This window comes from Pteropus vampyrus, unplaced genomic scaffold, assembly GCF_000151845.1.
Source record: "Pteropus vampyrus isolate Shadow unplaced genomic scaffold, Pvam_2.0 Scaffold510, whole genome shotgun sequence".
NCBI classification, from domain to species: Eukaryota; Metazoa; Chordata; class Mammalia; order Chiroptera; family Pteropodidae; genus Pteropus; species Pteropus vampyrus.
The window spans coordinates 506,995-518,481 of NW_011889291.1; the positions used below are offsets into that span (position 1 = coordinate 506,995).

Here is an 11,487-nt window from a genome sequence, read left to right on the forward strand (position 1 = left end):
CGCTTGATGCCAAGGACCCCTCCCCCTCTCCTTCCTCCACATGCACTTCCTCCTCCACTCCTCACACCTGGTTTCAGGTCCACCATCTTTTTTTGCGACCCCTTGACCTTCACACCGGCTGCCCTGTGGTTTCTTTAAGGCCGGGTTCCAGGGAAGCATGTCCTGCCCCTCCCCCCACAGAGCCCTAACCCCCTCCAGGCACTGTGGGTCCCCGCCCTGTCCTGCCCTGACCACAGGGGCATGGAAGCGACCCGTATCTTGCTCTGTCTCCTACTCATGAAGAGCTTCCCAGGGTCTGGGCTCCCCAGACACAGGCTGGACACGGGACCCAGGGGACAGCCACTGATGCGTTTACTTAACAGGCACCTTCTGAGTGGTACCAGCCACTGCTCTAAGCAGTTGACGTGTCTGAACCCGTTTAGCTCTCCGTGCAGCCCCATGAGGTGGTACTATTATTATTCTCGTTTTACAGAAGAGGAAATGGAGGCACGGGGAGGTCCAGTGACCTTCCTGAGGTCACACAGTAGGCCAGCCGGAACTGAGGCTTTGTCAGGGGCATTCCAGGAGGCCTAATTCAGCCAGGCTTGGGGGAGCGTTGGGGGCGAGGGGAGGGGGGAAAGGGGAGCGAGCCCAGGTTCACCACAGAGCCCCGTTTAGCCGAGGGCTGTGGCTTAGGTGGCAGGGGGCAGGGGGGCGGTCATCAGATCCCAAGGGCACTCCTCGCTTGCCAAAGAGCAGTGCGAGGGCAGCTTTTCTAGAGTGAAAGGCAGGGGTTTCCCCCTTGTTAAGGGAAAGTGAATCCTACTAGGTTCGATTTCTGGGTCCGCCACTCGCTGGCTGTGTCAGCTTGGGCACATCTCTGACCTCTCTCAGCCTCTGGGACCATGGGGACAGTAATGATAGGGTTACAAACATAACGCTTGACAGATCATAAGCTCGCAACAAACATCCGTGTGCTCCGTTCCGCCCCCATCATGACTGAGTCTGGAATGAGTTCCTTGCTGGGCTGTTCTGCATCTCAGTTTCCCCAAATGGATGGTGATATTAGGATTATGGCTATGAAATCCAGACCCGACCTGGCCTTGGGTGCCCCCTTGTGGGCAATGTGGTGATTGATTGACGAGCTTCAGGCTCCTTCGAGTCCAGGCTGGAGGGGGAGCCTGGGAGAGGGGAAGCCTGAGGGGAGGTAGCAGACCTGCTCCTGCTGGCAGGGAGCCCCCAGCCTGGTGGGGGGCAGACCAGGACTCAGGCCACTCTGAGACAGGCAGTGAGGGAACTCATCCCTGGTTTGGGATTAGACTGAAGGAAGGCGATTGGGTACCTCAAAAGTTGGCCACATCCCCATCCTAAAATCAGTTCAGCTGCCTGTCTTATGCTCGGTCTAATGCATCAGCCAGGCTACCCTCCAGGGTCCCAGGAAGTGACGTGGCTCCTTCCAGCCTCAGTCTCCCCACCTGTAGCATGTACGTTCCTTCTCACCTGGACTGATGGGCTGTGTTGCCTGCACCCAGACTCGTCGGCCTGCCCCTGAGCCGGTGGCTGGGTGTACGGGATCGGGCCAGGAAGCCAGTGAAACCCAACGCCACGCTGGAGAAACACTTCCTCACGCAGAGATGGAAAACCAAGGAGGTGAGTGAGGGTCCCTGTGGCCTTCCTCGTCCCGTCTGCCTGCATGGCTACCGTGAGGGTGGGGCCTGTGGCTGGGGGGGGGGGGGGGGGGGAGAGAAAGCCCAGGCAGCCTCTGGTTCCTCTACAGTGCCTCCACCCCCACCCCAGACTCCATCCCCAGACTCCATCTTCACCCCCACCAGTGTGAACCCAGCTGCCTAATGAGCAGCTCGTGGGACTGGAGGGGGTGGGGAGAGCAGGTTTCTCTCTTGTTCCGGGGAAGAGCAAAGACCTGACTATTCTGGGGTTCTGCAGTCACATGACCTTCCTAGTGCCATCTGTGCTGTAGCTGCCCAGTGCTGGGCTGGGTCCTGAGGGAGAGAGGGGGAAGGAGAGGTCTTTCTGCCCTGAGGGGCGGGGGCTGCTCCTGCAGAACAGAGCCTTGGGACATCCTCCCATCAGTCCCCATCTGCGGGGAGGGGTGGGGGCAGTGTCTCAACTGCCTGCCTGGAGTAGGAGTGTTCTAGAAGGAGGGCAGGAAAACCTCTATGGGGAGCTGCTCCCAGCCCCTCTCATAATCCCAGTCCCCATCAGTCACCTGCCTGTCCTGTGAGCAGGGCTGGGTTCTCAGGGTCTGACTGGGTGGGGGGCACCCAGTGACCCCCCCCACTCCCCTGTCTCCATAGGTAGACAGCCCCAGTGGTGAGGTCTGGGGCCGCCGGGGGTGGGGGGGCAGAGCTGGGTCCTGCATATCCCAGAACAGGAGTGGGAAGCCACCTCCGTCACCTTGGCCCCCACCGCCTGCTCCCCAGGCTCAGATGGCTGTCCTGGCTGCCCAGTGTGGTCTCACGCTAAAGCAGACCCAACACTGGTTCCGGAGACGTCAGAACCAGGACCGGCCTTGCCTGACCAAGAAGTTCTGTGAGGCCAGGTCAGCCCGGGGCGGAGCTGGGGAGGGGGTGCCGGGAGTGCAGGGAGAGGCGTCCGTCCACTGTGGTGGCAGCTGTCTCACGGGCCCCCTCCCCGTCTGCAGCTGGAGGTTTGTCTTCTATCTGTGTTCCTTCTTGGGTGGCCTCTCGGTCCTCTACCACGTGAGTGTTCCTGGCTGCTTCCTGGCCCCTCCACCTGTCCCACAAGCACCTACTGTGCACCAGGCCTGGCTCGGGGTGGGGGTGTGGAGGGGTGCGGAGTGTGTGCACAGAGAAGGCAGAGAATGTGACCAGGTCGTGGCGGATGTTCCCCCCTGAACTTGGGGCTGGGGTCCGGCGGTGAGCCAGCCCCTGGTCTCCGGCGAGAGCGGGGATGTCACCAGGCGACAAAGAGCGGAGCTGAGGCAGCGCCTGGAGGGCTGGAGAAACCCAAGGAGCCCCCCGCGGGCGCGCTCATGCCTCAAATGCCTGTGTCCCTGCAGGAGTCATGGCTGTGGAAGCCGGCAATGTGCTGGGACAATTACCCAAACCAGGTGAGCGGGGTGGGGCAGAGGCTGGAAGGAGGACTGGGGTGGTCAGAGTTCCTGTGGCCAGAGGTAGCAGAGCCAAACCTGGACGTGACATCGTAATTCCCTCCGAGTCCTGCTCTGTGTCTGCCTCCCTGCGGAACGGAGAGCGGGGCCAGGAGTCAGCAAACCTGGAGGAGGCACTGCCACAACATCACTGCCCTTGGCCACCTCTAGGGATGGGGAGCTCACACCTTCTTCGCTCATCGGGATTCAAGCGTCCTGATTTTGAGCAAATCGGGGAGGGCCCTGAGCCATGCCGGGCCCCCACCGACCCTGCCTCACCTCTTTGCTGCAGCCCCTGAAGCCAGCCCTGTACTGCTGGTACCTCCTGGAGCTGAGCTTCTACATCTCGCTGCTGATGACGCTGCCCTTCGACGTCCGGCGCAAGGTGAGGCCCGGCCGAGTCCCGCTAGGGAAGTGATGTCCCGGGGGAGTCAGGTCCCGGGCTCGGGCGGGGAGGGATAGCCTCACCCCACACCTGGCGGTCCCTTGGCGCCTCAGGCAGGAAGCATGGAGTCTGCTGGGTCCAGATGCCAACCAATCCCCTGAGAGGGCCTGCTCCCACCCCTGGGGGCCCCACCAGCCAGCCACCCAGCCTTGTCCCAGCTGCGACCCATCATCTCCCGCAGGATTTCAAGGAGCAGGTGGCACACCACGTGGTGACCATCACCCTCATCACCTTCTCCTACAGCGCCAACCTGCTGCGCATCGGCTCTCTGGTGCTGCTGCTGCACGACTCTGCGGACTACCTGCTGGAGGTGGGCCAGGCCACACCCCTCCCGGCTGCCCTCCACTCTCCCCCCTCCCGCACGCCCCTGGGGCTGAGGCCCCACCCCCTCAGCTTTCCTGGAAGAGGAGACCCCACCCTACTCGGGCTCCCTGGGAGACTGTCCCTCTCTATCTTCATGGGAGGTGAGGCCACGCTTCCTCTTCTCTTCCAGAGATGAAGCTTCGCACACACATCCACTTTGTACCTTTCTAGACAATCCCTGGAGATAAGGCCCAGTCCCGTGACCCCTTTTCCTTAAGGCGAGGCCCCTCCCCACCTGCTGCCCCGCCCCTACCGCCCACCTGAGTCCCTTTCTGCCACCTGAGTCCGTTTCCGCCGCCCTCGCAGGCCGGTAAGATGTTCAACTATGCACAGCAGCAGCGAGTGTGCAACTCTCTCTTCATCGTCTTCTCCGTGATCTTCTTCTACACTCGCCTCGTGCTCTTCCCCACCCAGTGAGTCCAGTGGGGGGCGCTGGGAAGGTGGGCACGCACATCTGTGATCCCGCCTGCCTCACCCTTGGTTCCAGAACCAGGGGGGCAGGGGATGTTGTCTGGGAGGCATCCAGGAAGAGGCAAGGAAGGGTACTGAGTCTCCAGCCCAGGGTACGGCATAGGCAAAGGACCAGAGGTTCGAGAGACGGAACTGAGCTCAGTCCTCATGCCCCTGTGTGCCTGGAACGTGGTCGGGCACCAGCTCACTAAAGCCTTTTTTTTTTTTTTTTCTTCCCACTAAAGTCTTTACCCACTCTATTTGCTGAGCCTCTCACTGCAGAGGGAGCTACGTGAAGATCCCTGCTCACAAGGAGCTGACATGGGGTGGGGGGATAAAATAAAGCAAACAAGTAGAATATTGAGCATGCAAGGGAGTGACTGTATTAAAAGATCAGGCACCGGAAGTGTGTGGGTAGTTGGGATTAGGTCTGTCAGGGAAGGCACCACTGACAGCGTTGGTTCAGAAAGACTGGAGGGAAGTGAGGGAGAAAACTGTTCTGATCCCAGCAGAAGAGCCTTCCAGGCAGAGGGAACAGCACATGCAAAGCCCCTGAGGCTGGACAGTGCCCGGCATGTTGGAAGACCAGAGGGGAGGCCTTGTGGCAGGATCAGAGTGAGCTAGGGGGAGAGAGGAGGGAGCTGAGAACAGGAAGGAGACCAGGTAGGTGGTGCAAGGCCTTATGGCCTGCGGGGAGGACTTGGGTTTTTATCCAAACGAAGTGGAGGGTTCTGAGCAGAGGAGGGGCAGACCTGACTTGGGTGCTCACAGGCGCCCTCTGGTGGCTGCAGAGAGAACTAGTGAGAGCCCACCTCCCGCTCAAGACTAGGGCAGAGATTGCTCTGGTCTGGTGCAGGTGAGAGAAATGAGTGGACTCAGAAGTGGGGGATGACTCAAGGGTCGTGAGATGGTAATGAGCTCAGCGTTGTTCCTTGAGGATCAGGAGCTCAGCTCTGGCTGTGCTAGGTTTGAAGGGCCTACAGCCCACCCCATCCCCAACAGTCATGGAGGAAGCGGTGGGCACACCAGCGTGGGGTTCCAGGGAGAGATGCGGTGTCCAGTGTTTGCAGCCACAAGACTGGACAGCATCACCTGTCCAAGTGCAGACAGAGTGGCCCAGTCCTGGGGCCCCTGATGTTTTCAGATCGGGGGTGGGGGGTTGGGGGGGCCACTGGAGAGGAGACGCAGAGAGAGCAGCCATAAAGTGGAGAGACAGGAGGGTGGTCCCTGAAGGCACGTGAGGAAAGGGTGTCAGGAAGGGCCAGCCGAGTGCCTGCTGCCTGAGCCAGGCAGATCACTGGTGACCTTACAGCTGACCTGGGTGAGGGTGGCAGGGGGTGAGAGCCTGCTGGGTAGGGGGAGAAGGGCATCTGAGGAGAGAAGGTGTGAAAGGACCACCCAGGAAAGCAGCTGCCCCCTAGAGGTTCGTGGTTGTGCAAGGCCAGCCAGCAAGCTCCTGGTCCTCCTCATGACCTTTAACATGACCACGTGAGGGGGCATTTAAATGCCCAGCTGAAGAGCACAGGTATTACTCTGGGGGTTGTGGGGAGCCATTGAAGGTTCCGGAGCAGAGAAGGTCTCTCAAGTTAGAGCTTCTAGGACGGGGGGCTAGAGTAGCTGGCGAAGCCCCACCTCGCCTTCCTGCCCGCCTCAGGATCCTCTACACCACGTACTACGATTCCATCGCCAACTCCGGTCCCTTCTTTGGCTATTACTTCTTCAACTCGCTGCTGATGCTGCTGCAGCTGCTGCACGTGTTCTGGTCTTTCCTCGTCCTTCGCATGCTCCACAGCTTCACAAAGAAAGGCCAGGTAGGGCCCAGCAAGGGTGGGCTCGCGGGCGCTACCCCAGAGCCCCAGCCCAGCTCACCCTCAGCCTCATCCCCACTCCTTGTCCCCCAGCTAGAGAATGACATTCGCAGCGACATGGAGGAGTCAGACTCCAGCGAAGGGGAGGCAGCCCAGGAGTGTCTGCGGCTGAAGAACGGGGCAGCTCCGGGGTCTGGGGCAGCCCCTGCTGATGGCCCTCGGAGCCGGGCAGCCAGGCAGCTGCCCAATGGGCACATGTCAGCCACGTAGCCGGCCAAGGATTAGCTGTGAGGGGCCGCCCCCAGCACCTTGGATTTGTGGGGAGGCTGGACCGGCGGCCCTTGGCCCAGGCCGTGGGGAAGGCTGATGATCTGTCTCCAGCTCCTACCTTCTGCCCACCCTCTCTCCTTCCCTTGGGCCAGTGGACAGAGCTGGGGCGGTGGGCAGCAGCAGGGTGCTGCGCCTCGCCAGAGCTACCTCCAGGTTGCATCCTGGGAACTGTTAAGAGCCCCAGGCTGAAAGGGGTCCAATAAAACTTGAATGGAGCCACATTCTCTGCCTGAGTGTTTGTGTCCCTGTCATAGCTCATCAGAGGCCCCAAGGAAACCAGGACTCTGCTTACATACCCCACGGATGGGATACTCACCGCCACCCTGAGACACCTGCCCAGTCCCAGGGGATCCAGATAGCATGAGGCCCTGATCCCCAGCCAACGCCTTAGCCAAGCCGCCTCCTTCCAGCTTTCAGCCAGCTGCTCACAGACCCAGCTTACAGATGAGAGGGCAGCAGACCTTGTCCAAGGTCACAGAGATGAGAGGGGAGGCTCATGCCTGTCCTCACAGCTCCCGCTCAAGATGGGCTGAACCCCGCCCTCCTGGTCCTGGGGCCTCCCTGGAGACAGTGAAATAGGGCCTGGGGGCGGGCATTCCCACCGGCTTCCCAAGGATCAGCCTGGGTGCGGTCACTGTCTGTCTCTTCAGAAACATTATGGAAGGTGTCCCCTGCCTCCCCAGCTGAGACAGGCTGAGGGGACTATGTCCCATACCCCAGAAATCACAGCCACAAGGCCCTATGCAGGGCCAGAACGTGCTGCCTTCAAGGGAACAAAAGGAAGAGGTGAGTTATAGAAAAGAGAGAAATAGGAGACGGCAGAGGACACGGGGGAGAGGAAGTGTGTTCGAGACAGGACAGATCGTGAGATAGAAAACAGGGCCCATCTGAGAGACAATAATCAGCTTGGAGACCGGGCAGGGGAGGGGAGCAGGAGAGGCGAGGGAGGGTGGACGTGTTGAGACCGGCTGAAGGACAACGGGGAGCGAGAGAAGGGGAAAGGGGGTGGGGACACGGGGCCGGGAGGGAAACGGTCTCTACTTTGTCTCCGAGAGGTGAGGATGGAGGGAGAGGAAGGAAGAGGGGAGAGAAAGGTGTTCAAGACGCTGGGAAGGAGGGACTAGGAAGACAGGAAAGAACCAAGAGCACAGGGGAGAGACAGGTGGCAGGGGGGTGGCAGCAAACAGGAGAAGGGAACGGAGGGCGTTGGGGAGATGGGAAGGGGCGCTGGAGAGAACACGGAGCCAAGTGGCTTTAGTCCTGAGAGACTCAGGTTGAAGAGAAGAGAAGAAACAAGCAAAGAAAGCTGGGAAGGACTGGCCACCGATACGGATGGAAACTCAGGACAGGGTGGTGGTCTGGAAGCCACAAAAAGAAACTTTTTCAAGAGGGAGACAGCTCCTGACACTTCCAATCCTCCTACACAGGAGCAGCCAGTTATGCCTTGTGATCAAAAACCAGAGTAATCGAACAGGAATCATAGTAAAGGTGAAAGACGGGAGAATAAAAAATGGAGGAGAAAAAGAAGAAGAGGATGTAGAAACTGGAAAAGGAACGAGAGAAAGAAGGGGACAAAAAATGGAAGAGGAGGAAGAATATCCAAAGGAAAGATAAGTCAATCAACCCCTATGGACACTCTGGGCAACATCTGAGTTAAACAAACGACCCACAAAAGGAGATAGTCTATCGTTTGCTTTGAATTTGACAGGACAGAAAAACAGATGATAGTTTTTTTAAAAAAAGAAATTAAAGAAATATAAGAAAAGGAACAAGCGAAACACGTGATTAAAAGGAGTTAAGAACATCAATGTTTTTAACAGCCATATATAGAATTTTATATATTATTTGTGTATGTTTATATACAAATCCTTATGTATCACCTCACGATCACTCTAAACCATGAGGGAACCGAGTGATTTCATCGACAACTGCGAGTTCCTAAATAGCCAAGCCCGAATTTGCACTTCCATCTCTCAGCTGTAAATGCCGTGTTTTCAGTTATAACCTGGGAAATGGTCCAGGCTACATCGATGTGTGTTGCACATGTAATGTTTAGATACTCTCAGTTTTCTCTCTTAAAATTCCTATTGAAAATATTTCAATTATCTTCTTGTACCTTCACCTCCGTAAGTTCCTTACCTCTTCGAAATTTTTAAATGTGTTTCAGGAAGCTCCTTCTTGTCCTTCAGTGGGAACTGTCTTCCGAACTTAACATCTTTTGATACATATTAAATACATGACTCTGTTAAGAAACCAAAAAAAAAAAAAGAAGAAGAAGAAGAAGAAACAGCTGAGGGGAGAGAGAGAGTGGATCAGAGCTTGGAAAGAAGATGAGGTGTCAGAGGAAGGACTCGGGAGAAGATAGAAAGACCCGAAAGGAAGAAAGGGAGAGAGAATAACAAAAAAGAACCAAGGCAGCATGAGGGTTGTTATCTAGGACGAACGTGAAGGAGTAAATCTTAAGAGAGAAGCAGATCCCGAGAGGATGGCGGCATGAAGAGATGAACAGGTTGCTCAGAGGGGAAAGATGCAACTGGCCTTAAAACAAACCAGCAAGATGCTCCACATAAAAAAAAGTGGGAACGAAAATTCTTGACAGCGATCCTGGCAAAAATAGTGGTGGCAGCGCCCTCTGCTGGTGATATTTGCAGGGACAATGGCCCTGTCACGGTAGTAACTGGAAGTATAAATGCATTTCTTCTTTATCCCTAAAGAGACACGCAGATCTCCTTAGTACACATAAAAATCAGTAAGGAAAGGACAACCAACCTAAAAAGAAAATGGAAAAAAGAGACACTATGCACAGATACAGAAGAGGAGACACGGTCCATAAACATAAAGACGCATTCGATCTCATTCATAACCAGGAAAATTCCAAGCAAGACTGTGAGATGCCGTGAACATTAACTTGCCTGGCAAAGATAAAGAAATTGGACAAAGCGAGTGCTGGAGGAGATGGGGGTCAATAACAATCACATATTACTGGGGAGAGTGTAAGCTGGTACAATCACTTACAACCAGTTGGCAGCATGTAAAATTGTTGACCATTTTATAAAGTTCAAAAGCAACTCAAACAAAATGATTTATTATTTAGGCATGAACATCTGTCTAGCAAAACTACAGTAGACCTCCAGCAGATGCCTGAAACCAGGAATTGCACCAAACCCTATATGTACTGTTTTATTGATTTCTAGAATTTTCCATTTAAAATTTTCCATTTAAACTTTTTGGACCATAATCGACCACTGGTAACTGAAACCATGGAAAGCAAAACCACAGATTCGGGGCTACTGTTGTAATTCTTTAATAAACAAAATAAAACACAAAATTTAAAAGAGCGATATATTACTTTTGATTGTGGGGGGGAGGGGCCTTCAGGTAGATATAAATACTGTCACTGTTCTAGCTTTTGAGGTTGTGAATGTGGGGAAGGATACTCATATTATTAATAAGTACAATTTAAAAAGGATACGAAAAAAAGACAGCCCGCAGCATGGGAGAAAGTATTTGCATATATCTGAAAAGGGCCTAGAACCCAAAACATGTAAAGAACATTTACAACTCAATAACAACAACCAAAAAAAGGGCGAGGGACTTGAATTGACATTTTCCCAAAGACGATATCCAAATAGCCAACAAGCACATAAGATGTTCAATAAATCAAAGGCTGTTCAATGTAAATCAAAACCACAGGATTCCACTTCACATCCATGAGGATGTATATAGCAAAACATAAAATAACCGGTGTTGGTAAGGATGTGGAAAAATTGGAAAAACTCTCACACATTTTTGTTGGGAATGTAAAATGGTTATTCGCTGTGCAACAGTTTGGTGGCTCCTCAAAAAGTTAAACAATTACCATATGAGCCAGCAATTCTACTCCTAAGTATCTACCTAAACGAGTTGCAGAGACTCAAATACTTGTACATGAATGTCATAGCAGCACTGTTCACGTAGCCAAAAGATGGAAACCCAAATGTCCATCAACAGGTGAATGTGTAAACAAATTGTAGTAGATCCATACAATGTGCTATTATTATTCGGCCATAAAAAGGAAATACTGATACATGCTGACCCTCAAAACCATTGTTAAGTGAAAGAAGCCAGACACAAAAAGTCATACATTTTATGATTCCTTTTATATGAAATATCCAGAATAACTAAACCTATAAAAATAGAATGCAGATTGATAGACACCAGGGGCTGGGGGTAGGAGGGAAGATTGGAAATAACTGTTCAATGAGTAGAGTTTGTGTGTGTGTGTGTGTGTGTGTGTGTGTGTGTGTGTGTGCATGCACGCATGTGTGAAATTCAATAAAGAACTCTCAAATATCAGTGAGAAAAAGAGCCATCCAACAGCCAAGAGATCAACAGGATATGAACAGGCAAGTCATAGGAATGGAATTTCCAAAATGTAGGTAAATACAATAGAATGGTATTCAGTCTTAAAGAAGAAGGATGTTCTGACACATGCTATGATGTAAACTGTGAGGACATTCTAAAATAAGCCAGACACAGAAAGACAAATACTGTGTGATTCCACTTCGATAAGGTCCCTAGAAGAATCAACTTCATAGAGACAGAAAGTAGATGGTGGGCAACAGGAGCTGGGGAGAGGGAGAAATGGGGTCATTTAATGGGTATAGAGTTTTAGTTTTGCAAGATAAAGAGTTCTGGAGGTTAGTTACACAACAATGTGAATATACTTAACATTACTGACCTGCACCCTTAAAAATAGTTAAGATTGGAAAAAAAGAAAAAAAACAACAGAACAAAAATAAATAAAAAATTAAGATGGTAAATTTTGTTATGTGTATTTTTGCCACAACTTAAAAAAAATGGGAAAAGTCAGTAAACTAGGAATAGGGGGCACTTCCTCAACTTAATAGAGAACATCTACCCCAAAAACCTTACAGCTAACATCATACTTAATGGTGAGAAACTCAAAGCTTTGCCACTAAGATCAAGACAAGGCAATAATG

At 53.2% G+C, this 11,487-nt stretch overlaps 1 protein-coding gene across 1 annotated transcript in view; it reads left to right on the forward strand.

The window, feature by feature from the left end:
- Nucleotides 1-6,726, forward strand: part of CERS4 (ceramide synthase 4) — a 26,193-nt gene extending 19,467 nt beyond the window's left edge. Inside the window, 9 exon segments of the mRNA XM_011383278.2 lie at nt 1,418-1,629; nt 2,421-2,539; nt 2,642-2,699; nt 3,020-3,070; nt 3,402-3,494; nt 3,736-3,864; nt 4,224-4,330; nt 6,022-6,178; nt 6,269-6,726. Of these exon segments, the coding sequence (XP_011381580.1) occupies nt 1,418-1,629; nt 2,421-2,539; nt 2,642-2,699; nt 3,020-3,070; nt 3,402-3,494; nt 3,736-3,864; nt 4,224-4,330; nt 6,022-6,178; nt 6,269-6,445 (1,103 nt within the window). The 3' untranslated portion in view covers nt 6,446-6,726.
- The last annotated feature ends 4,761 nt before the right edge of the window (nt 6,727-11,487 follow it).